General features: G+C 39.2%; 1 protein-coding gene across 1 annotated transcript in view; it reads left to right on the top strand.

The window, feature by feature from the left end:
* The first annotated feature begins 8,612 nt into the window (after window positions 1–8,612).
* Window positions 8,613–27,135, top strand: part of EMC2 (ER membrane protein complex subunit 2) — a 38,712-nt gene continuing 20,189 nt past the window's right edge. The window contains exons 1-5 of the mRNA XM_032131550.1: window positions 8,613–8,715; window positions 15,019–15,132; window positions 15,774–15,838; window positions 20,074–20,159; window positions 23,016–23,073. Coding sequence (XP_031987441.1) covers window positions 8,676–8,715; window positions 15,019–15,132; window positions 15,774–15,838; window positions 20,074–20,159; window positions 23,016–23,073 — 363 coding nt within the window. The 5' untranslated portion in view covers window positions 8,613–8,675. The remainder of the gene's footprint in view (window positions 8,716–15,018; window positions 15,133–15,773; window positions 15,839–20,073; window positions 20,160–23,015; window positions 23,074–27,135) is intronic.

Here is a 27,135-nt window from a genome sequence, read left to right on the forward strand (position 1 = left end):
TCTTCGGTGTGAGAAACAAAAGCAAGTTTCAGAAATAAAGCAAAAGAATTTAGGAATCAGCTCTGGCTGCAAAAACTTGAAGATAGAAGAAGATACAATTATATAGCAAGCAAGGACATTAAAACAATGGTTAGAGTTTTTAGGTTTGGCTGAGATAGGTCTTGAAGTTGTAGAAAATATGCTTAGCAAGATAGGTAAGTTCAAGCTTAATAATGGAATACTGTGCATTATTTTATAAGGCATAACAAGCAAGTATTGTGTGCAATAGATGTACGTGCGCTATTGAAGATTGGTTGAAACAGTTGTCTGTAAACTTTAGAAGCATGCTATTGGCTAAAAAGCCTTTAAGAATGCTCTGTAACAGGGAAATCTTTGGCTGCCCATGACGATGTCAGCCTTGTATCATCTCTTGAGTCTCAACTCTGTATATGAGATTGATGCCAGAATAAAATAATAAAAAGGCTCCTGGAACGTCTGCCTGGGCTCCCCATCCCGTTTGCTCTCCAAAAACGCCGACCTTGAGGTTGGCCCATGAACTTTAGACCAGTCTTCTCTTTCCCCAGAAGGTTGTTGGTCTCCCCTGCTGAGCCCCTGATAGAACTCAGAGGTTTCTTTGGGGCTGTGGTTGCTCAAATGTGACTTAAATCCAGGAACTACTGGAGATGCTGTCAGGGATGGTCCGAGGCCGTCCATGTTCAGGCGCCATTTAATACTGTCCCTTCCCGGCTCTGTGGGGTCCCACGTGCACCCACAGAAGCACGGGTGGGTTCAGTGTTACAGTCGGTAGCAAAGAGTTGAGAAGGGCATTTGTGTGCGTTCCAGCAGGAGCATTTATTGCTGCTACACTGTCAAAGGTTGCAGAGGCAAATATGAACATGATCCTGAAACTCACAGTTTTATCTGGGGGCGGGGAAAAGGGGGGACTAGGGAACAGGGACCAATGGGGAAGCTCTGGGGGAGTGACGAGGGGATAAAGGTTAACAGCCAACCAGGGAACCCAAACTGGGATAGATTAATGTAACAGAACAAGCATCCTGGGAGAAGCCTTTCTGGTCACCGTAACCTAAAGAAGTACTTTGTGGTACTAGGGACTTGTCTTACTGAGAACTCTCTGTCCCTTGTAATGTATGTTCACCGGCCACCACAGGTAAGTTATTCTCTTTCAATCAAGTAATATAGGCAGTCATAGAAACATGAAATCCATCCTCTGGTGCAATCAGTCCTCTTTTGTCTGTTCTTAATACCCTTCACTCACAAAGACTCCATAATTTGCCCAAGCAGTCTCTTATAACACTTAATTACCTTCACTGTCTTTTTTTAACTAGGTGGGTTGCAATTTTTCTGCAAATGGAACATGGTTATGACTGATACAAAAGATCTCTTTCACTATTCAGGGCTCCACAGCTTTCTTTTAAGCTGATCATCTTGTTCAGGACATGTCTATTTCAGAGGTTCCTGACAGGAAAAGCATGGTGGCTCTTCATGCCAGTGAAGAACTTTCTTCTAAGACACCTTTTTACAAGTCTGGTGACTGCAGAATATACACATAAACTAAGGGGTATGATCATTTCTTTAACTCACCATTTAATAAATGTACAAAAACTTGCAAATGTCACTTCTTTATAATAGTGAGAGAAAATAAGAACATCACCAGGGTGAACCAAGAAGATGCTCAGGAGCTTTGTATTGAGAACTTTAACAGCCTATTCCCTAACAGAAAGAGATTTCCTAAAGGCAGTTTCTTCTATCTCATTTTCAGTGGCTGTAGCAAGGCTTAAGGAAGGACAGGATATACCCCTCTATGGATAGCTCATCTAAGTAAACACAGAGATTGTTAATGAAGACATCTGCAGCTGAGTTACTCTTCTCAATTCCCTTTACAGTTAGTGGAAAGAAAGAGTTGCATTTGGTTGTGATTCCACTTATGCCTTGGATACCTTCTACAGGATGGGACGTACCCCACAAATGCATAATTTGCTCCACTGAGTAGAAACTGAACCTGAGATAAATAGCTTGTATATAGACATGTAGACCATATGCACTTAAAGTGAAGTGAGAGAAACCCATCTGCTGCTGACTTTTAACAGGAACAATTTCCATGGATGAAGTAATATTCTTTGCAGGCAAAATCACAGCCTTGTTTTGATTAACTTTTTTCTGGAGCTGCAGTCCATTAACACTCACTCATGCAGATTGTAATGATGTATTGTATATTCTTTTTAAATCTTATATAACAGCTCTAGTGTGTAACAATGTCATGGTAATTAGAATCACAGTTTTGAGTATTATGAGGCATTTTCTGCTTGTCTTGTGCTTCTAAAATGTAATTTCTGTCATTTGGCAGCTACACTGCCAAGAATGTGGCAATGTGGGGGAGATGTGTAAACTATTTACTAAAGTTTCTATCCCAAATCAAAGCTAGTGACACCCCATGAAAGTCAGAATCCTCCATTTTCATTATCAATGCATGAGAAAACTTCCTCCTCTCGGAAATTTTTCTTCCTAGACCAAGCAAAGAGGGCAAATTTGAGACTTCCTGGTAGCTCAGGGTGCAACTGAGGCTGTGCTACCAAAAGCATCTGTGGAGAAACTCCCCAGGCCATCTCATGGAGCAGGCTCAGAGCACAGAGGTTTGCACTTGCTGAGGGATACTACCTGCTATTGCAGTGTCCATGTTCTACTACTGCTCTTCTAGTCTGTTTCTGCCTCCACAAAGAAGCCTCAAGCTGAAGAACTGAATGAAGCAAAGAGTAGATTAGCATTGAGAGAACCAGCAAGTGTCTAAGTTCAGGATTTTGTAGCAGGGGTACATAGTCAAGACATTCTTGGCCCTTTAATGAACTTCATTTGATTCCCGGCTGAGCTGTTTCATATGTTTGTTGTGCTCATGGCTCTGGTAAAATAAAAACACAACTTAGGTGGCTGTTATTAATACTGATGTGCTTTAGTACTGCAATGGTTGAGTTCACTGTAGCTCCTCCAGACATGCCCCATTCTTTGTACACAAACTCTACTTTTCTAACCTGTGACTTGAGTGTGATCAATTGGTTGGATTGGTAAAACAGCAGCTAGCTGGCAGTGTGGAAGCTCATAAAAGTTGGCCAAGCAGCCTCAAACAATTTGTAGGAAAATGAGGGATTAAATGACGAATAAGGAGGTATATATTGCCACTAAGTTTCTACAAAGTCAAGGCAGGAAAAGGGCTGGAATACCTAGAAAAATCAATGTTGAAATTTGACACCTCACAAACCTACGCAAACTGCAGCAGGACCTGGCAGTGCATGTTGAGAGCAGCATGTAAAAGAAATGTGTATGAATACTAAATAGCAATATGGTTGAAATCAGGAATAAGGACTTTCAATTTGGACAGTTAGATTATGCATAAATGGGGAGTAAGTCCTTTGTTTTGCTTTAGGAGTTTAGATAAGTTACATGAGCTCCCTGTATTTTGATTTCCTCATCTCTAATTCTGAGATGAGAAACACGTATACAAAATCTGGTTATTTTCCTCAGTATGAGGTGATGCCTTGCTCAAGGAACAGCATGGAAGTAATTTCTGCCTCTGCTGAAGCAAGAATGTATTATGTACCAGTGACAAACTGTCACCATCATTTTGCCTTGGCAGGTAGAATAACTGGTTCCTCTATCTTTCTTTTTAAGGATAAAAACACAAATCACTTTAGCCATGAATAAAACATGCTGCCCTACAAAGAGATAACTTCCTCTCCAAATCCGGTGGTTGTCCAGACAAAATCATCTCAGAAACACCACAAAAATAATGAGATGTAGCTGAACACAAGGAGAGAAATTGAGAAAGGGAACAAAGTTAATAAATAAGGATGGGGGAAAGCACAGGAGAATTCTTTGTGAGACAGACATGCGGTTCAGAAATGAGAAGATTTTTAAACGGTCAGGATGTCAGGAGGGCGTTAAAGAAACATTCCGAGAGCAGACTTCAGCCCAGGGAGAGTACTCTAACTCCCTTAACTTCAGTACAATTTATTTCAAGTCAGTCAAAAAAGACCCCAAATGTATATGACACACTACTGCAGCTATGAGGAGATGAGTAACTGGGCTGGAAGATGGGAGGTGAATGCAGGACGGAACATCTGACCCTCTTTGACAGCTGCCTGCACTGTCCCCACCATCCTTGAAGGAAATCCATGGGACGTGCACAGCTGCAGACCCCCAGTCCCGAGCCCCCCCTCTGTCTCTCCCCAGCTGGCGGGTCGGGAGCTGGCACGCCTGCTGGCCCAGGAGAGGGGATTTCTCAGGTCCCGCCGCTGCTCGTCCTCTTTTCTTGTGCAGGAGAGAAGCACCCGTCCCCGCCGCCACACAGGCAAGGCATTTCTTTCTTCTGCTCTGCCCTCGGAGGGGCATTGCGGCTTGCAAGCACGGCTTGCCGAGCCCTGCTGAGGAGAGCGGGGCACGGCCGGGCTAGTGGGACAGAACTCGGCCGAGGGCTGCGGCAGCCGGGCCGTGTGCTGAGCCCAGACCGCTCCCTCCCGCACCGGGCAGCGCTGCGCGGGCACGGCCACGCTCCGGCCGCCTCCCGGCGGGGCTGGCCCGGTTCCTGGCATCCACCGGGAGGGAAAGGAGCTGCCCCGGCCTGATGTCCCTCCTCACCTCCCGCCTGACCCCGTCAAAGGCTTCTTCTTACTGCAAATTGGCTCACTTTAGCTATAGGAAACAGCTTCTAGGAACAAATTTCAGCCTCGGCAACATATTACAATTAATGAATTCTTACACTTACTTAATGCCCACAGGCACAGTTAAGACTCTGGAAAAGTATTCATTAAATACGCAGACAGGTGTATGTAGGAGACCAGTTTCAAGCTTGTGTACACTCAGCTGTAAACACGAACTTTGAAACATACACTACTTTACTCTGTGGAATCAGAAACTTGGATCTGTAATGTTTGTTCACCTCACTGCCATTTTAGACTCAGTCTCAGAAGGCTCTCAGGGTACGGTTTAGAGTATCAAGCCATAGAGGAATTGTTGTTTGACTTCTTAAGGATTGTTAAATTTGTCAGTTCATCAAGATGATTTATATTTCTTTTCCCCAGCTTTCCAAAAGTGTCCCCTCTTTGCCTTTTTTCATGACATGCTGAGTGATGTGATTCTGGCATGTTTTACATTTGTGATTGTCAATAGCCAGGAAAATGTATAGCCTAAGGTTAAAAAACATCCTCTGGCTGTGGTCTCCTCTTGTTCTTTAGCTTAGGAGTCAGAAATTTTAAATTGACTGTAAATACTAATGCTGCATTTAAAAATTAAGAATGATACTACTTTGCTATGTATGTTCCAATATATAATATTTTGTGCTGGTCAAAATGATATGAAAAAGCCTCAAATTTTTCAAGATTACTGAAAAAAAATTTATATGCCTTTTCTTACTGTGGTGATGCTGTGATAAAACCTAAAAGTATGTTAAAATATTCTCCTGTATATATTACCCATCATAGTAAAGCAAATGTATTAATTTATTTTCTTACCTGATTTTTTTCACTTTGGTAAGTTTTAAATTTGATGCAAGAAAATATCTGAAGCTCTAACATTAATAAATGAATGTCGAATAGGATCAGACTCAAAGACACCTACATTAAAGCACAAAGTCCGTAAATTGCATAATTCAAATTTTTTGAATTCCCTATATTTTTCATCCAATTATTTAACTTCTGGGACTGATCTTTAGCATCACTAAGCAAGAAAGGAATATCTTTAAATGCTCCTCACATAAAATGAAGTTTGTCCATACCTTGCACAGTGGAAAAGTGCATCTTAACAAGCAAATGAATCATTGATTCACACAGAGGACAAATTCTCACTTTATTCATTCACAACGTACATGGATCCTGCATGTGTACATTCTTCTTTGTGTCATGGCTGTCCTGGAGTTATTTTCTCCTATGTCATACTTACTTGAAGGATGCCACCATTGTTACACTGCTAAACTAACCCCCCAACATTACTGAACTAAAATAGGTCCTAGATCCTATTTATTAGGTGATAAGACCAAATGTCTCTATATGTCCCATATCTCATGCAGAGGACACAGACTTCCATACTTTGCTATATTGGTAAACTGCAAATTAAATTACTATGTTTTTCTTCCTTACCAGGTATCGCTTGTCTGAGCAGCAATTCTGACTGGATTACTACTAAACTGACTGATTTGTTTCATAATAAAAGAGAGAGGATTTTTTAATAGCACACAGAGCAAAAACAAAAAAAAATTTTTTCATTTTCATTTTGTTAAATGTAGAATTAGCTCTGGTACCTACAAAAAGTAGGTGGTAAGTTTTCTGCACTTTTAAATAATGCCCTCAACCAACCTGTGCGTTTACAGCTTATTATGTGAGATTGGGATCACTACCTTCCCACTTAGTTCCTGCAGAAGTGGCAGGAAATAACAGAAGAACAGAAAATGACAGATCCAGAAAAGAGATTTCACATGACTATTCCCTTTTTAGAGCATTTTAAGCTTTATTAACAAAACACTTTAAACTTTGAATTAAGTGATGAAGCTCCTTGGCATTAGAAAACAGCTTTCAAAACCACTGTTTTAGTTTCCAAGAAGCAAAAGCTTAATACCAAAAACATTTCTGTTTCCAACTATAACAGTATCTGGCATAATATGATATTGTAACAGTAATTCCTGTCTCTTGGTGAGTGTGGATGGCTTTCTGCTCCACAGTAAGAGCAGAGGTATGCAGTGGAAGGGTCAGCTTTGAGCTTGGCAGAACACAGCATATGTGATTTTAGGCAAGTCGTTCGAAACCACGTCCAAGAAAGGCAGCAGGCAACACTTACAGTGTGTAACTTCAGGACCTGGTCTCCTCTTACAGTTCAGGTGAAGGGCTGCACGTCCTGGAAGGAATCCAGCATAACTGGGGAACTGTCTAAATCTAGCTAGGAGAGGGATCAGAGTTATCACTGAGAACAGTAACTGGACTGAGTGCCTGTGGTGGACCATCTCCTGCCTCTTGCCAAGACAAAGTTGTGGGCAGGTGCACAAGCACAGAGCTAGATGTGCAGGGAACAGAAAGTCCAAACCCCTCCCAAATGCTTCAAATACACATTTCTGAATTTTCAGATCCTTCAGCATTAGATAACAGCTGGCGGGGCTTTTAAAAGGATCAAAATTTTGGATTTATACGCTTAAAAGTTCTGTCTGTCCCACATTAGGAGTTCCAGCAGCACTGAACTCTCCAAGTTAATTTTTCTTTTTACTTCAGCCATATCAGTGTTACCCATAATGTGCAGAGCAGGTGTGTACTAAATTCTTTATGCATCTGGATCATAATCATTCCGTATTCATTCCTTTACTCGTAGAACAAGAATATCAGTTCCCTACTCACATACTATGAGAATAGATATATAAATGTTTTTGGAAGTGTTCAGATAATACAGGCACTGGCAATTTAAAATTAGATGGAAGTACAGCTATGCTATACAAGGTCTAAACAATATAGTCACTTAGAAGACCAAAAACCACTTTAGAGGGAAGAAAAATCAGGCACCTCCTGTCTTTCTAGACCACCATTTGAATTCCAGTTGAGGCGTCTTAGCTGTCAAAATTGCAATATGTAATTACACTGCAGATAGTATTAAGAATTAGTAGTTTATTCTAGTCAGAGGAGAAACATAAATACAGAAAGCTTTCTTGATACTAAGGTTCATTTGTTGATGGAGCCAGGGGATTAATTTTGAGTATGAAGTCTGAGGGATTTCCCATAAAAGATCTTGTCAGAATTAAACATCAGACAATTAAGTTTCTGGTGATATTTTCCAAAACCCAGTTTCTTTAGCATACATTAAGTTAAAAATCCATAACTTTTTTTTTTTTTAAGTATATTCAGCAGAGCTACATCTATTTCTTAACAACTATACAGTATTGAAATCGAGAGCCTTATTTACTAAGAAACACTTCATCTCCAGAGCAGAAGCTGTGATGCCAGAAGTGGAGAGGACAAAGAGGTGAGTACAGCTGGCTCACTCCTCTCTGTCCAGCCCCTCAGGGCTTCTCCGACTCACGGTCAGAAATTTATCGCTGTGGTGGTTCACTGCCCATGGGGCGTCTGGGGCACAGGCAGATAACCCTTGACGGTTCATGCCCCCCTCCAGGTTCCCGGGGGCTTACACTGAACCCAAACCACACCAGGCACCTCTTCGCCCGGCGTGTGTTGAAGGTGTACAACCTCACGCCATGCGAACTGGTCCCGGACAGTTTATGCGGATGTAACACAGGAGATTAACCTGCAGCCCTTAGTGGCACCTGCACTCTGGGCTCTGAGGTTTGAACCCAGCTGCCCGCGGGCGGCACAGGCACGGAGCGCCGCGGACTGGCGATCACGCGTGTCCCCGTCGCTGCACTCCCGACGCGAGCAAAGACGAGCAGAGCCCAAAGGCCTGGCGAGACAGGCGCCGGCTGCCTGACGCTCCGGCCCTTCGGGGACTCCTCCAGCCGGGCGAGGCTCTTTCTGGCCGCAGCGACGATGACGGAGGGGTCGGAAGGGCCCCGCGGCGACCCCGGCAGAGCTGCGGGCGCTGCGGGCGTCAGGCGCCGCACGCCATCCCCGGGCGCTGCCCCGCGGGCCGGCCCCGCTCCGCCCTCCCGCCAATGACGGCCGGGGCCGTCACCGCGCTGCGTCACGGGGGCGGCCGCCAAGATGGCGAAGGTGTCGGAGATGTACGACGTGACTTGGGAAGGTAACGCCGCGCAGCCGGCGGTCCCCGCCCGGGGCAGGGGCCGTGCCCGGCCCGACCGGCCCCCGGCCGCGGGGAGGGGGCGGCGCTCCCGGAGCCCGTCAGCGCGGCGGGCCCGGGCCGGCGCCGGGCGACCGTACCCAGGCCCGGGGAACAGGGGCGAGGGGCGGCGGCTCTAGCGGCCGCCGGACTCCTCGGGCTGTGGGCGGCCGGGCCGCAGAAGCGGCGACCTGCGCTCGGCCCCTCGGTGCCCGCAGCTGTCCGGCCGGTGACGCTGCCCCGGTGCGCGGCGGGCCAGCCCCGCCTCGCCTCCCCTCGCCTCCCTGTGCCTCCGCTCCGCGGGGACGGACCCCGCGTCCCCACGGCGCGGCGGCTGCGCTGCCGTTTCCCGGCCTTCCCCCCGTGGTACAGCGCTTACCAGGAATAATGGTCTCTTGGCAGGGTCAGCAGTTTGTGCCATAGTTCATATTTTGGTGGACTGAAAATTACGTGATATTTTCGTAAAACTCGATCACAAGCGTTTGTGGGGAAACTCCAAGAACTTCTGAAGTGACAAAAGTTTTTGAAAATCCTGCCCCTTAGGTCTTAATGGCTTTCGCGTCTGTTCGATCATAATGGTGATTTATTTTTCATGCATCAATGCTGTCTGAGCTTTACTCGACATTCTCAGTGGTTCTTCTTTCATAACCAGTATTCACATGTGAGCTCAAGACAGCATTCAAGCCCCTTGCAGTCTCCTGTGAAGAATAAATGAATGGTTTATAATAATAATTTTGGCCATAAAGGGGGAACCTTTAGCTATATACCAGGCGTTACAAACATTATACTGTAGAGAAGATAATGCAGAGAGAAGTGGTGTGATCTTTGGTTTTCATTTTGTTACTGCTAATCTGTGAAGAAATAATTGAGTAGTAGAATAATTCCTCAGTCATGAATTGTTGCTTAGTTTGGTTTTGTAGCTAACAGGAGGAATATTGCATGGGATGTATTTTAGCAGAAGCCAGTAAATTGCCCATTGAAATAGCTCCCATGCTGTCTTTCCTGTACCTCTTTCTGTAGGATTGAAGCAAAACAAAATGGAATTTCAAACATTCGGTTTTTGGCTCAAATTGCATTAATCTCAGGAAAAATTTTAGCTCTTATTGAAGAAAATAGTGCTGTAAGTGAATTAATAAGGATGAAGAAGTGGGCTTGCTTGCCAGTGTGTCGGGAAGTCAGTTAATTTTACTTTGATATTTGGTTGTATCACCATGATGTCATTAGACTGATTGGGAAAACCTTGATTGACCATTCTTTTATATCTTTTGAATGAAGCTGTAGTACTTGTGAAGCTCATCTTGGATGGAGCTCATATGGATCATTACTGGTGTTACTAGATTTTCACAGAAGTTGCCTTAAAACACCTTGTGTTGAAAAATTTTCCAGTTTTTATTTTTCTTGAGCAGATGTTACAAAACTGGGATTTAGGGTTTTTTTTTCCTGTTGTTCTTGAGTATCAGTGACTGGAAAGAGAAATGAGCTTTTTCACAGGGTGGGTAACATGCACTGTGAACATGTTTCTGTACATTTAGCCCTAGATTGTTTTGGCCCAGGGCATTGCAGAGTTTATGTTTATGCTCTAACATAGAGGCCAGGTGTAGGATACTCAAGCTTACTGCTTCTGGATGTGGCTAATTCATACTGAGGTGAGCTTCCTGCTCTTAGAAATAACCTCCATATTCTGTTTCCAAGAGTTCTGATTGACATTTGTGGCATTGTGCTAGGTGTAGAGTGGGTGGGGTTGAATGAGAAACTTTGGAGGACCAGCTGGTGAGTTTTATCATTTCAACTTCTCAGTTGTGTACATCCAAATGAAAGTCTGGTGTATGTTGGTACAAGAGATTGTCTCCACTTTAGAAGCACACATTCGAAAAATTCTGTATTTTTTTTCTCTATTTTAAGAGACAAAAAATAAGGTGAAAATGGAGTCCTGCAACAGACCATGCGAGGACTCTTCTTAAAGAAGACAACTTTTCTCTTTTTTTCTGTGTGAGCTTTAACAGGTCCTGGTGCAATAAAGCTTTTCATAGGTGAGGTGATCCCAGCAGTGTTGTCACCTAGTTCCTAGCAAAGAACTTGAACACAGTTCTAGGAATTTTATGTAGCTCATTTTGAATCTTTCTAAAATGCCTTATTTCTGTGAAACCGAGTGTATGGTTGATATGTCCTTTATATACCCAGGCCTTTCTAAACAAGACATTTTATACTTACATATTGCTCAAAGATGAATCTGTGATTCAAAGTTAGAAAAGAAGAACTACATGAAACAAATGAAATAGTTTGTACCTTGCTTTGCTTTTAACTCAGGTTCTTTGAGACAGAGGTAGGAGTTTAACCATAGTTAAATGTTAGGTACATGCGTGGTACAGGTGGTTAGGAAAGATAACTGAAAATAACTGTGTTTTCCAGCGTGGGAGCTGTTGTTTTTATTTTTTCTTTCTTTACTTTGTTGCTGTGTCTCAGGCTTTAAAGTGTACTTGGAAATCTGTGTAGCAGGAAAACATCCCATTTAACTTCATGGTCTTGATCAATGGGCTCAGATGATCCAATACCACAGGGTGCTGTGGTATTGAAAGACAAGCTTATATGTTCTTATGTAACATATTTTGCAGTAAAGCTTATTTACTTGAGACAAAGATAATATGTTGCTCCTTTTTTTTTTTTTTTTGATACTGTTATTAATTATCCTATAGAAAATGGCATATTTCCTGATTCCTTCATATGTAAAAGAATTGGAAACTATGTGGAGTGACAGGAAGCCAAGAGCTGCAGGTGTAACAAAGGATCATAATGTATTAGGTTTGGACATCACTTGGTACCAGGATATGTGCAGCCTCTTACTAGGTGGTTCTTAAGCTATGTAGAACTTCATAGAATAAATATTTATATTTTCAGTGATACATTAAAGATGATTTTGTGCCATGAGTGGAAATATTAAAAAAAGCAAACACCTCTGTAACTTCATTTTAGGAGCAAGTTTTGTAGTTAACCTCTATGTGCAAAATTAGCATGATCTGCAAACAGGCAGCAGTTCAAGACCTCTTAAAATAACAATTGACTTTCACAGAAAATGCATCTGACATTGTCAGAATTGGACAGAAAAGCCAGGTTTTCTTTTCTTACCCTTGCACAGCAGCTTAATGGCATTAACACATCACACGCTGCTGAAGTGAAGCAGTGACTTCAGGCTGTCATTCCCCAAGATTTTGGGGATCTTTGAGCGCTGTCACAGCAACTCTTGTTTCAGTCAATAATTCTCTTCAGTAGATATCATGAAAAAATGAAAAAGAGAAATATGGCATATTCTCTAAAATTAGCTTTCTTTTGATATAAATTGAAAAAGTGAAAAAAGTATTTTCTAAGATTTTTATAAGCTCTGAATGCCTCTTGCTTAAGTTCTTTGTAACATTAAATTAGTAATGCTACTGTATTAAAAATTGTACTGTTCCAATAGTGGCATTTAAAAGTTTTTGTTACCATGTTCATGTGAGACTTTTCTCAAGGAACTGTGTGTCATTTTTGAAAATATCATAAAATGCTTTATAAGATGAAGTTTTAACTGTTTATATGTAAGGCCATTTTCTTGCAAATGTGTGTATCTGGGAACGTGTTGTATACAAAAAGAGAGAAAATTCCTATTGAATTTAAAAACCGAGCACTTCCATCTTTAATGTCTCTAGTCATTAAAGTCCACTTTAGGTGACAAACTCCCTTTCTGTGACTAAGAAACTGAATTCATATTTAGTTTGCATGGAAAGACTCTAGGAAATAGAAAACAGTCTTAAGATTTTATCTCCATGATGATCTATGTGCAGTTAACTGATTTTTTGATGTGGTTTTGTTGTGTTCTGTTCTGTCTTTGCTTTCTTTTAGCTATTCCTAATTTTCAGTTGTAATCAAAGGGTCAGATCAGTTTACTCTGGGTTTCATATATGGATTTATGGGATTACAGCAGGCAAAGGTGAGATGCTGGGGGTTTTTTTAAATTGAGGCCCTTTTGACAGCAGAGTTGCCAGGGTTAGAGGCAGCATCTGCAGCACTCAGCTATGACACCTGTGCCTCTGCCTGCACCTGCCAGATGAGAGTGCACAGAGGTGGGCTGTGCATGAAGATTTCGTGTCTGTAACAGAGAATCAATATACAAATGAGCTCTGGAAATATAATGGCTGCGGGGTCCCTGACTGACTGCCGTGGTAGCAGCTATATGACAAGGTCACATTTTGGAGTCTGAAATGTCTGTCTGCCCCAAAGTGGTAATTTCCTTCATTTCATCAGGGGCTTTTAGATACCAAGGACTTGAAAACTATGATCCAATTCATCAGTGCAAGTGTAGGTAATTATAGGAGGATTACTTCATATCTGGTTGCTCAGGCCAAATGAGCTGACACTTTACTGGACACAAAAATAAAACACAGGTTGTGTCTCTTGGCTTGCAGTAGACTTCTTGCATGGTTTTAGGAAACAGCAGACATTGTCCCAGCTGCCTCTGTTCCTTTGAACTTGTAATGCTTTTGATCTACATGTGCCAAGCCTGCCAATTTAGAAGAACCCAAGTCTAAAACGAATGTATCAGTTGCTCAGCACCAGCCTATATGTGACAGGAGAAATTGTAATTAAACTTAGACATTTCTTTACCTTGTTTTTTTCTTCTAAAATTGCTAATTGCTCCTGCCCAGCCTTGTATTACATCTCCAAGACTTTTAAGTTATTATTATCTGACTCTTTTGATAGATTTCTTAGTAAAAAATTGATTTGACTAAGAAAATGTAATGTTTTGTTTATGTTTGACAGTTTTTAAAAACCTTATGTAATTTTACTGCACTTCTTAGTGTTTTCTTTCTTCTACCTTCTACATAAAATCAGTATTTCTAAAATTAATAAATCTTTCATTCATCAGCTGACATTCTATTCTTTGTCCTACAAGTTTTTTTCCATTGCTGTGAATGTTGAGCTTGTGTGATGAATGGTAGATGTACTTTCTGTTAATAAATAATTCAAACACTATTCCATTTGGAATCACACTGAAATGAAGGCATTGATAATTTCCAAGTAAATGAGTGGGTGGAAATCAGACAGCTTATTTATTTTCAGGCATTTAGCTTGTCAGCTTTTGTGAATGTTTGTGCACGCTCACATTCTTGCCGTCTAACGTTGAATTTCCAGGGACCATCATATGTCTAGAACCATTTAACTTTGCCCATGCATATGAAATGTAACCCTGTGGTGGTTTTGGTTGAATTTCAAAACACAAAATGTAGCACAATAACAGTCCTATGAGCAATCTGAGATCACTTCAGGTAGATGGAACAACTTTCAGTGCTTAATTTTTAACTGTCATTTATGTTAACTCTGTGTTTTGAAGTGCAAGAAAAACTGACAGTGTTTAGATCTATCGCTGTATTTGTTTTTCCAGCTGTTGTAAAGTTTTAAAAAAATATTAGCAACAGTTATCCTGGTACCTTCTTATTAGTAAAGCCACTATCTAGTAATGAAAACTATTTTCCTTCAGTTTTCTCCACATTTGTTCTTGTGTATAGAACATCTACACATATATAAATGTTTGTATATATAAAATTGCATTCTTAGCAATTTCCTGATCTAGAAGATAAATAAAGCTCAGGCAAGGTAGCTTCTAGTTGACTTGAAGAAAATGCCTGCTCTCCTCTTAAATGTACTCTTGAAACAAAAATCCTAATGCTAAAATAACAGTCTTTTCTATCTTGCCTAGGTAAACAGTGATATTTTTTTGGACACTTCCCTGGTATAGAAAGCCTTCACATTCATGTCTACCTTTCTTGAAGCTCCTTTCTCTAGGAGTGTGTAACTTCCTTTCAGAGTGGAAGTTTTAATGTTTTTTCTAAAATTTCAAGCGAAAATTTATCCACCTGTAGCAGAAATGCAGTTTTAGTGTTGTTTGTGAATGTGTGAAACTACTTGGGAGAAATCTCTTGTAGCCTATTCTACCTAACAATGGATAAATTTTATTATTTATTGGATAACTAGGTATACATTTTTTTACTGCATGTGTTACTGTCCTGAGGGATTGCAAACTTAGAAGTTGAACTGATTATGTTAGAGTATGAGTGCAGTTTGGGTAATGAGGTTTCAGAGATCTGTTCTCTGTAGTTTTTTAGTATTAGAAGTAACTTTCTTAGCTCTGTTGCTCTTTAAAACCATTCTTCATATGTGTATCTTATCTATCATATGCACATTCAAATTCCATTACTATCTGGAAATTTCAATTTTTTTACTCCCCTTTGCCCACAGATATGCGTGACAAAATGAGGAAATGGAGGGAAGAAAACTACCGAAACAGTGAACAGATAGTGGATGTTGGAGAAGAGTTAATTAATGAATATGCATCTAAACTTGGAGATGACAGTAAGTAAACAACCATTATTTTAAAAGTTTCATTGTCTGATTTGGTTTTCTTTTTTCAGTCTCTATTTTATTTAACAGCCTTTGTGTTGTCTTTCAGTATGTGCTGATGTTGATGAAATATATATTACTTTCTTAGTCTAATAGGCTTCCAGAATTCCAAGAGTTTATTTCTTTCCCAAAAGTGGGCTGCAGTGAAAACAGCTGTAAAAATTACCTGTTAGAACTGTTAACTTGCTGTACTAGTATTTAGATTGCAATGCAAAAACTTCATGTGCAGCTGTTACTTAGATGTTACTTGCTGATTTTCTGTTCTTCAACACTGTGACAGAAATTGAAGCAAGTCTTCACGGGGATCTGGCTAGAATATGGCAGTTTTGTTGGGAAAAACAGAATTAGAGCTTTTTTGTCTTTCAAGATGTCAGAAAATACTTCGGCACTAAAAGCACTAAATTGCTTAAATACGTTTTTAATTAATTCCAGCAGTTTCTTAATTTGTCCCTGTTTCAGATGTGATTCATGAGAGTAGATGGGGAAAAATGTACAGACAGAATTAATTAATCCTGTTTACATGATAGGTGCTTCCTATTGTCTTAAACAAACTCCAAACCAATTATCTGCATTTATTGTCTCTTTGTGTCCAGTTTGGATAATTTATGAACAGGTGATGATTGCTGCCCTGGACTGCAGTCGAGATGATTTGGCATTGGTAAGTTTTCAAGTTGGCTTTTTTTTCACACTGTATATTTTCATCCTGGGTGTCTCTTCCAAATAGGTTTTTGGACAGTTACAGGATATTCTGAACTCCATAGCTTGGACTGGTAGAAAGAATATCTGTCAAGAAATACACAGCTGTGAAGGAACTGCCGCCATCTACCTCCTCTAAGGCATAACTTCTGTTTATACAGATCACATCTCTTCCAATAGCCATGAAAATATTTACAGCTACTCTGGTATGGGCTAAAGGTCAAGAATAATATTAAAGTTGCCATATTGTACAGAGAATGTTTGTTTATTGAAAAACTCCCAAATTATATTGGTTTTCTGAATGTTTTGAGGTAAAACGAGCCATCTTACATATCATATTATATGTCGTGTTGGCTACCATCAAAGAAAGTCATTGACATATTGGAGCAGATCTTCAACATGAATAAGAAGCTGGACTGCATAATGTATAAGGAAAGGCTGGGAGATCTGTGTTAAGTCTTGGAAAAGTCAAGAAGGGATTTTTGAATATGTACTGATGGGAAGGAAAGTAGAAAGAAGGTGGGCACATTTTCATAGATGTGCAGCAAAAGACAAGTGTGGGATGTAAGCTGCAACAAAGGAAATTCCATTTATGTATTAGGACAAACTTTGTGAATGCTTTATGACAACTGGCACATTGAAGCTGTGGAATCTCCTTTGGAAATGCTTAAAAATAGGTTGGGATATGTCCCTGCACTCCCTTGGAAACTGGTTCTGTTTTGAGTGGGGATTTGGAGCAGGTGAACTCCAAGGGTCCGTTGCAATCCAAGTTATTTGGTGATTGTTGATAAAAATATTGTTAATGGATATTTGAGTTTTATTAATTTGGATGTAAATTTATTTGAATGATACAAATAACAATTGAGATAGAATTAGCTTATTTTGAACTGTAACCTGTTCGTTAGATTAAAAACAAAAAAAGCCACTGAAACAAAACAACCCAGTCAGCTTAGCTAATCCTTTAAAGGCAACAACAGGAAAAGGCAAAAGTATGTCTTGCAGGAAAATTTTAATAATCTTTTCACCCCTCCTTCAGAAAACAGAAGAAAACAGAGGCTTGTCTTGCACCCTGAAAGCCATCAAGCTTGAGCTTATTCTACGTGAAAAGCCATTTTCAAGGCCCCAGGTCTTTCACAGCAATTACTTCTCCAGTGCCTTGTTCTCTGTCAGATGACAAAATACCTCATAAGATCTTTGAGCTTCATGTGATGTCATTTGGGTAAAACGTAATGCAACGGGACAGACTAGAGGATGTGGTTGGGAGAAGGGCAGTTTGAAAGCAGGCAGAACTAGACAGGGTTATCTGGCATCCCATATATATGATATATATGATAAAGTGGAATATGCTGGAAAATACAGTACAAGACTTTGAACTTGTGACCCCACTGAACTTCCTTCTCTTTTGTCCCTCAGAAGAAAATACTCTTGTAGTATAGCTGTTTGTTTAAACAAAACCAAATAGACTTAATGTTTAAATAAATACATGATTAAATAAATACTGATTTATATGTAAAACAGATTTAGTCTTTATTTTCAGGGTCTTTTAAAGAAGACTTTCACAAAATTGTTGACGGAGCCAGTGTTGAAAGATAAGTTGTGAAACACTATTTGTTTGTACTAACCCTGGCAGGGAGTTTAAATTTCAGTGTCTGTGCCCTTTAAGGAATAGTGTGGGGGAATGCAACATTTTATATGCAGCTCAGAAACAAGATTAAAATCATAGGAGGAAACTTAGAGTTATTTTTTATTTTTTAATTTGATTGATTTATCATAAAGAAGTCATTAATTCAAACAGGTCAACATCATTTGTGGCATTTTACCACAGCTGTAGCTCCAAAGTAGACAAACAGCTTTAGAACTTCTGGTATTTTAGCAGTGAGCTTTTGACAGCTGTGATGCATTTTTCTTAGGGGGAGAGGTCTCATCTACTCCAAATGAGAAGCTGAGGTAGTTTTCAGAAGCATTTCTCTGTCTTTTGTTTTTTTCTTTTTCTTTCCTGTATTTATTACTTTGTCCTTTCCATCCTGCACAAAAAGCCCATGTGTAGTCCATGCCCCTGCTGCAACCAGCCAGTTGGTTCACACAGGTGGTTTAGTGCAGTCACCTGTTGTTGGCAGCATTTGAATTACCAGTATTTTACCTGCTGAAGTCCAGGTTTATATTTCTCTGCCTTTGTCTGATATTTAAAAAGTCAGAAAGCAAATTAAGTGCAAGCTGAAGTTTCACATGCAAATTATGTTTGCCGTTGTAACTGAGAGAATTCTGAGAGAATGTCGCAACTAGAGTATTGACGTGGTGCAAAACCAGTTTTCAATAAAATAAATGATTATGGGGATTACAAGTTCCATTTAAAGAGGACATTCAATGCTGCTGAGTCCAGAACATTTTGAAGATACAGCTGCTGTAATTTATTCTTGTGCTTTTGGTTTTATCAGTGTTACAGTGAGTTGTTTGTGACTTTCTTACAACTTTTCCTGTCACTTTGTTGTGTCCAATAGCTTAATCTACATGAGCTTATTTTGGCCCTCTGGCAGTGTTTGGTTGAGTAATGATTGTGTAGTGAGATCTAATGTGAACAGTTCTGGTCTTGTATTACTCCTGCACTTGAGCACTACTTTCATATTGTCAATGAGGATTTTTCAGATGTCAAAGTCCTCCTGCAGAATATGTAATTTATTATTATAAGTGTTACAATTTTTGTTGTTTGTGGAGAAGAATAGTACATGTATTTATAAAAATCACTATCCTTTGGGATCCACTGATCACTGGACCACAGGATGGATTTATTGTATTTTTTTTTAAAGTCTACAAGGTTGTCTGGGTTTTAAAAGCTGGAGTGAATCTACTTTTCTTGAGTTTTATGTAAATTTTCCTGCCTCTTAAGAATGGTCAGATTAATTCAGATGTCATGTAACATGCTGCTAAGTACATGTAGTTTTTTGTGACTAGAGGAACAGCAGTTCACCTAGACATCACTCAAGAGTGCCAGTAAACTATTTCTGTACTAAACCTGAGTCTTTCTATCTGAAATTGCAATGTAAGGATCTTGATTCATTGCAAATTAAGTTGGTTGTGATGAAAATAGTCTGTTCTTGCTTGAGGCTAAGCATTACAACTTTGGTTACTGTTGCTTTTCTCTCTTCCTTTTCTATTTTTTAGCATCTATGAGAGATGTAAATATTCCTCTTGAATGTGCTTTAGCAACCTGTTTATCTACAGAAACAAAGAGGGATCCTACTAATTGTTACTGATTTGTACTTTTTCCTTTGACCTGTGGATGTGATGAGATGGAATAGATTATGTAGCTAGGCCTCTACTAGAACCTTATGTCTGAAGAACAAGTTTCTAAGTTGAGTTGCATAAATAAGTGCCTAGAAGAGGAGGATTCAGTGTGAAGCTTTTTAACGTGATGCACACCACTGGTCTGTTTGAGAGCCTGTGGACTATCCTGCCTCCCACTGTTATGAGTCAGCTACAAACTCTGAAATGCTGTTTAGGCACATTCAAGATATGGTTACGAGTTAGTTTGCTCTGGGGAAGTTGTGACTCAGTCCCTTTTCAAAACATCCTCTGCTAATCTGGAGAAATCTGCCTGTGATGAATTCTTTTTATCCAGCCCAGGTGCCTCATTGATTTCAGGAGTTAAAAACTATGCCTCTTCTGCCAGCAGGCTGTACCCAAGCCAGTGGCAAACATTTTCTTTGGATTTCAGAGTTTTATTTTAAAAATAAACGCAGAGCATTGTATTAGCATAGTTTGTTCCATTGTGAAATATCCATTTATTAAAAAAGTATCACTTAAGCTCTTACTGTCTTTATTTTGGTTTTTTTACTGTCTTGTGTTACTATGTGGCAACTAAATAGAATTCAAGTTTTAATGGTATCAGAGCTGTTTTAGTACATGAGTGTAATTTTCAGGGCAAATAACTATTCCCAAGGGGACCTGACAGTCTAGTGCCCTGTATGGAAGATACTTAAAATTAGTCTTCTAACAGACAGAATTTCGGTTTCTGACCTTGTTTTTATCAATTCATTTTATTGCTTATTTCAGAAATTGGTATTTACTTTTATTCAGAACTGGCATGCCAGGTTGTTGAATTATCAGCCAAGGCCTTTTTTTTTTTTTTTCTATTTTGTCTTCTTCTAGTTTCTGTGTAGATAATTATATTCACAATAGGTTTTGTGGTTCTTTGTGTAGTTTTGTCTTCAGGAGCTCAGGCGGCAGTTTCCTGGGAGCCACAGAGTTAAACGGTTAACTGGAATGCGATTTGAAGCTATGGAAAGGTAAAACCTGAATTTGAAAAAAACATACTTTCTGTCTGAAAAAATGTTTGCTCTTTCTTAAAAAAGATTTCAGCCATTACAGAATGGCGAAATAATGCTGGGCAGTTTCTTTATAGGAAGTAACAGTGTGCATGATCATATTAAGATTTTTAGACACTTGTGTTGCATTTTTGCGGGTACTATGCAGTGTTTCATTTTTGCAATCTTCCCATCAGAGATCAAAGATCAGAAGGATCTCTTACTTGACAGCAGAAGTCATTATACAGTAGAACACCGCACAGTTTTTTGGCAGATTCTGTGAGGTGTAAGTTTCATCTCACAGAGGCAGGGGAGCATACGAAAATCAGTGCCAGCATTTTTTTTGCCGTGATTGTTCTATACTCCTGATTACTGCAGGGTGCAGCTCTTTACTCTTGTTTTCTGAGCGTGGGGAAATGAACTTAAAAAGGATTAAATCTACAGAGTTTGTTATAGAAAAAAAAATCAAAAAACATATGGAATAGAATGGCAGAACATAAAAATCAGTCTGACTTTCTTGAAATATCCTATAGAAGGGTCATAGGGTACTAAGCTTAACAGAAATTACTAAAATAATGAACAGATTAAAACTTTGCAGCTTTCCAAATGAATGACCTCAGGGCTTGAGAATGAACTTCATTGTACACATTTCTCCTTGGATACATCTTTATTGTCAACATTCTGTTTGATAGCACTTGGGTGTTGAGAATGACTTCCAGTGACTTTGAATGATAGAAAATCTGTTCCGTGCCACATTTTGCATACAAAGTTGGTGAGTTTGGAGCCTTTGGGCCATATTGATAAAAAGGAATTGGAAGTACACCCTAAATGGGTTTTGAAAAGCTACTTACTTAGCATATGTTCTTCATCCATTACATTCTTGCAAAATTAGCTTTGAAAGTGGTATTTAATAGGAAACACTGATAAATGTCTGTTGCTTGGATCGAGAATGAATAAATGGACTCCATTCACAGGAGCTGTCTCAGGGCAACCAGATGCTCTGTGTTTCGCACTCACTTTATATAAAATACACATTCTTGAAGAATTTCCATTAAACCTAGCTCTCTTGTCTTCATTTTATATAGGGTAGGAAGACAGTGAGAGAATGGCAGCACTTTTTCCCCCTTCCTGAAACCTATTCAGAAGTACAATAGATCATAATTCAGTTCAGGCTTATGTGACTGCATTAAAGATGTTATTGCATGGGAACTGATCTTTGTGGGAGATGACTGCTGCACAAACATTATGTGTGGTTTCAGCAATGAAGCACTATTGAGCCATAGTTTTCTGAAAGTGCTCATGAAAATTCTTGACAAAACGTCTCTGTCAGGTCAGATCCTTGAGATTAGAGTATCAGGGAGCAGAGAAATTAATAAAAGCTGGTTTAATGTCCATAGGTTTTCTCTAGAAGTCAGAGAAGAAAGAGGCTTCAGCTTGGGGTTGTTTTAAACAGGAGCCCCTGTGCAGGTGCTCTAAGCCATGCCATGGAGGAGCCTGTCTCTCCACTGACTATAAAGGAAGTCTAGGAAGATTTAGGCTGGAGGCATCATGTTTTCAATTGAAGTGAACTTCTTATTAAATTTTAGGACTTGTAGGATCTAGGGAGGATTCTGCTTTCCCCAACAGGAAGAGGAAACAGTGAAGAACATCCCCATAGAATGAGACAGCCCTGTACACACTTGCTAGTAAAAAGAATAATGTTCTGGAAGTTCACCCTGTGAAGCTGGGATTATGGCCATCAGTCAGTCTTTTAAAATGCATTTGACAAAGCAGCAAGTAACAGAGAACAAAAATACAGCATTTTACAGTACATCTGCTCAAGTCTGTAGCAGCCACCTTCTACTCGTTTCTGGTTTTGTGCTTCCTTTCGCACTAGTTCCTATACCTTGTGGTAGCTGGTCTGGACAGCTGAGCTATGATAATGTCAGCAGTGTTTAGGGAACAGTGAGAGGATGTAAATGTGTGTCTAAGGTGATGTCTAAGGAATGTGGAGCATCAAAAATCAATCAGCAGTATCTCTGAAAAGCTACATGTCAAACTCCACATGAAGACACAGTGTATGCCCTTGTTCTGTGGTGATAGCACAACGGCTGTGTAGTGAAATATGGTTTGAATTACTTCCTTTGTTTGGGCCATGTACACAGCTGACTGAATGCACAGATCTGTTTCCCAGAAGGTTTGAAGTGCTCACAGCACCTGAAGTAACCTGTTTCAAGCATAGTTCAGATCGCAGAGTTAATTGATAAACAAATAATAAAAAGTGGGAAATGGTGGAAAACATTTTCTTTCAAGATTTATGTTACAATCTGGGGTAGAATCCTATAGGAATCTTTCCAGTTTGCTGTATGCAGCTGTTCATATAAAGTCACAACAGAAGAAACTTTACATGAAGTTCTAAGTTAAAACAATGAAGTGAAATGTCATTATTTTGGATGGCTTTTCAAATTTTGGAGTTTCTGTTTCTTGCGAGATGTGAAAGGGGGAGTAAGAGATGTGATGGTTGGACCTATCAGGTATAGATAAAGAGAGAACAGACAGGAGAGTAAGATACTGGGTGTAAAATACCTAAGTTGTTGCTGAAACGGTATTCCATGAAGCAATTCCCATATTTTTTTCTTAATTGGTGACATACAATACTGCTGTTGATACTTAGCACTCACTCAAAAGAATTTTGTGTAAATATAGTTTGCTTATTATATGTATATTATATTTCAGTTTAAAAAAATGCAGGAGGGATTAACTATTAACTTTATTAAGGTTATTAACTATTGCAAGAAGAGTCAAAAAGTCAGAAGTTCTGTCTTAAAAGAAATAAATATGACTGATTTCTTTGAACAGGTATGAAGATGCTATCCAGTTATATGATAGAATTTTACAAGAAGATTCAACTAACACAGTAAGTTTAAAAGATAATTCTAAACTGCAGTGATGTGTTGTTTGAAACTGTGACTATATTTTCTGTGTTTCAGTGTGGAAAAATGTGTGTCTATATTACTGTGTTTTTTTCCTTTAGTTTTCTGTTAAAATAACCAATGTTACCTTCATTTCCTGGCGGGAAGATGTGATATAATACCTGCTTAAACACAGATTTTAGGAGACAGATTATAACTAGCAATCTTTCCAGAAGTCTTAGTAGTGTTTAGAGTTGGGCCTTTGCACTCTTTCATTTCCCAGAGTATTCAGTATTTAAAAGAGTAATATAGTTTGCCATGTGTCTTCTATGTTCCTAATGCATAGTCTTACTTAAGGATTAACTATTAATACACTCAGGTAGTGCTTCAATAGCAGTTATTTTGATGTATGTCTGGGACACTTTACTAGCTCTTGAATCAAAATGCGTAAAGCATGCCAGTTGTATAAAACAAAATCTGAGACAGACTGTACTGTTCTTCTAAGCATTTTTGGAATACTGTTTGTGAAAGCCACTGTGAGCTATTGGCTGCCAAAATAAAAGTCTAGAGAAACTTGTAGCAATATATTTTCATGGAATTTTTTTTTTCCCACAAGGATAAAACTTGAAATATGAAGAAACTGTGGAGTTTCAGATTCTTGTATGACATACATATTTATTGGACAGTTAATAAATTATTATTAATCATTGTGGGTATAAGTGTTACTTGGTTTTGAGGAGCTGTCTATTGGGTAAACTGTGTAAATGTAATACTAATCGGCTATTGCAGATGTTTTGGCAATCTCAGGTAAATCTTCCTAGGTGTGTGTTGAACCTCTACCTTTCTTTGGTCAGCTTATTTGATGAGATCTGCTATTCAGGAGGGGAAAACCCACAGAAACACAGATAACTGGGATTAACTAGGCTATGCCAGAGCTGGATATAGATCAAGTGCCATCCCTTAAACTAAGTAAACCATTAAAAAAACCCACAAAACAAATTAAAAAGCAAGCAGTAACAATAAAAAACACCCCAAACCACTAGAAAGTTATTTTCGAGGCAACACATCTGGAAGCAATACCAAGTTAAGCACTTGGACACAGTGGTAGGTTAAAGTCTGTCTGTTAGCAGCGATAGAACTCACAGATTTTTTGCAAGGGTAAAAAGAACTATTGCAGTTCTTCACTCTTCTTTTTCACCCTCCCTGAAGAAGTAGAAGCTTGAGCTCAAGAAGTTTTGAGCACAAGCATAGGTGTCCCCAGTAAATGGTGGATTTTATCTGTGCATGGCCCAGAGAGTTTCAGAGACACTAAGTCTTCAGAGTCATGTAGAACCAATATGGAACCCATTTGCAGTGAAGTCACAGAACGGGTCACCTTGGTGCGTGTTTTATGACCTTTTTCTGAAAAGTGAAAAATGGAGCACCGTATTACAGTGACTTTTATGGACCACAGATCTTCGAAGCATGCATTTTTGGCAGTTCTACTCTTCAGCTATCTCAGCATAGCTAATCTGAGTGGTTTGTTGGATGACTTTATAAAACGATATATTTAAATAAGTGAAATGCGTGATTATTTCTTTATTTGGATTTCTTCCGTAACCAAATCATAAAGATTATCCATAAAGTTGTAATAGTTAGAAGCATAAGCTGTAAATATTAGAACAGTTGTGTGGTTGGATTTTTTAAGATCTGATAATAGAATTGGAGAATGTTAAATGCAAAGGAAAAGCTCCTTGCTATATAGCTGTAGAATTGGTTGAGTAAGGCTTGCATGTCAAGAGTGAAAGTTAAGTAAAAAGTTTTGATAAATTGTCATGTGCAGATTTCTACGTGTCATTTACCTGTTAATTATTTCCATGCACACATGTGGCTGCTGTAGGAAAATATTTCAAGATTTTAGAAAAGCAACTGTTGCTGAGTTTGTCTTGGCACTCACCTTGCTTTATAGAAATTTCTTCTGTCTGCTGACACATGGAGTTGCTTATATACATTGAATGTTTTGGCAAGTGCTTTAAGTGAAACATAGACATTTGTTCACACAAATAATGTAAAAATCATACCTTGCACTGACTGATCAAAAAGTAGCATGGAAAAAGATTTTTCCAAAAAATTACTTCCTTTAGACACATAGCAGAATTTTCCATTCTAAAAAGTAAAATTTGAACTCACATTATGTAATGGACATTTCCACTTTCATCTGAGGTTTTGTTGCATGCAAAGCACTGAAATTAAGGTAACAGTAATTATTTTATTTGATTTCTTATGATAGAATTCAAAATAGTCTTTATTTTTAAAATATGATCATCTCTAAGTTTTATCTCACTCTGCTCTTACTTGCTGAAAAAGATAACTCATTTGACAATGGAACAATGTTAATGTCACCTCAGAAATTTTGTGTTATTTTTCAAAGCATGCAGATGTTGAGTAATAGTCACTTTCTAAAGACTTTAATGATTAAAATGTGGCTCGTGAAATGCATAACTTGCATACATTTCAATAGGGTAAGAATTGTAATCTTTTCCGTTCTGGTCTATTTTGATTGAAGTCATGGCATGTTAGAGGTCAAGCTGACAGATTACTTTTATTGAGGCTGCATAGTATTTTCTATCACAGGGCTCTTTTTATTAATTAAAATTTCGTGTAGTGTCCAGTTAAAAATGTTGATAGTGATGCTGAACAGTGACTGATTTGTTTGTAGGTCTTCAGATAAAATGCTTGTTCTGTTTCTCTGAACAAAATAAAAGAGATTCATTGGTTTTTTAGTGGTGTTGGTAGAAAGGGCTTTTTTGTTTGTTTTTGCTCTTTATGTATTTTGTTGATAAATCCTTATCATGCTCTGCTTTGGAGGAAAGCCTTCTAGGTAGACAATTTTTCTTCAGTTGGGCACTTCTTGAGGTGGTCTGCGCAGCAGTGCAGAGAAGATTGTTGATGAGAAAGGAAACTGAGTTCATGTGATCAAGACTTAGATTGGTGTCTAACCCACTCCACTGTCATCCTAGTGCACCAGCAGTTTCTCCTGATTATTCAGCTCAACCATCAAGAAGATTGCAGAGCACTTGGTCAGCACCAGGGAAAAGTGAGATAAGGCACAAAGTTCTGCCTTAATTCTAATCCACAGAAAATCTGGTGTCTTTATTAGGATAATTTGTCAGCCGTTTTTCTTGCCACTTTTTCAACCAAGCTTTTCATGCAGGACACTCTGTATGCTTCCTTAGCTTAGGACATGTGGATAGTCTCATTAACTTCTTGGGTTTTGTAATATAATTGTGTGAATGAATAATTAAAATTTTCGTCGTAAGACAGTGTTCTGATCAACTTTACTGTTATGGGAGTGGGCAGGGACAAGTGTATGTGTATGGTCACGTGAAGTTAGCATATGGTCACATGAAGTTGCCCTTTCTCTTACTGTTTTGAGATGCTTTTTGTAGATGAGCTGGACGTACTTCAGAAGAGACACAGGAGGTTCAAGACCTCTGGGAACCCAGAATACTAGAAAGATTCAGAGCAAAATCATAGTACTTAGTATCATGTAAATAGGCAGCAATTATATACCATGAATATCTGAGTTCATCTCTTTCTGTGATTGTGCATTACTACCATCTGGACAGTATAGGTAACCCTTCTTTCCCCACCTCCTTGTCCACACTAAATAAGATGACAATAACGAGTGCTGAATTGGAGCATTGCTTATCTGTTTATCATCTGAACTGTGATATTTCCTTAAAACTGCTGCAGCAGCTGTGAATTCATTTTTAACAGAGACCTGTGAAGATCTTGCAGCTTTGTACATTCATCTACAGGATGCTCTGAGTTGCAAAAAGGAAAACTGCTCACCAAATGAAACATCTAGTGGGGAGAATTTTCTGAGGTGACATGGATGTTTCATTAAATATATTGGCAGCACTGCCAGGAAAGACAGAGCTAGACCTAAACTTAGGTGTGTACAGTAGTAGTTTTTAAGGGAATCGAGAAAGATAGCTTGGCACTGTCTGACGCAGGATGGAGCTCGTGAGAGGTGTGAAAAACTGCAGCTGCTACTTTGGTTAGTTCCCAACGAAAACTGATGG

Source organism: Corvus moneduloides, chromosome 1 (genome assembly GCF_009650955.1).
Source record: "Corvus moneduloides isolate bCorMon1 chromosome 1, bCorMon1.pri, whole genome shotgun sequence".
Lineage (NCBI taxonomy): Eukaryota > Metazoa > Chordata > Aves > Passeriformes > Corvidae > Corvus > Corvus moneduloides.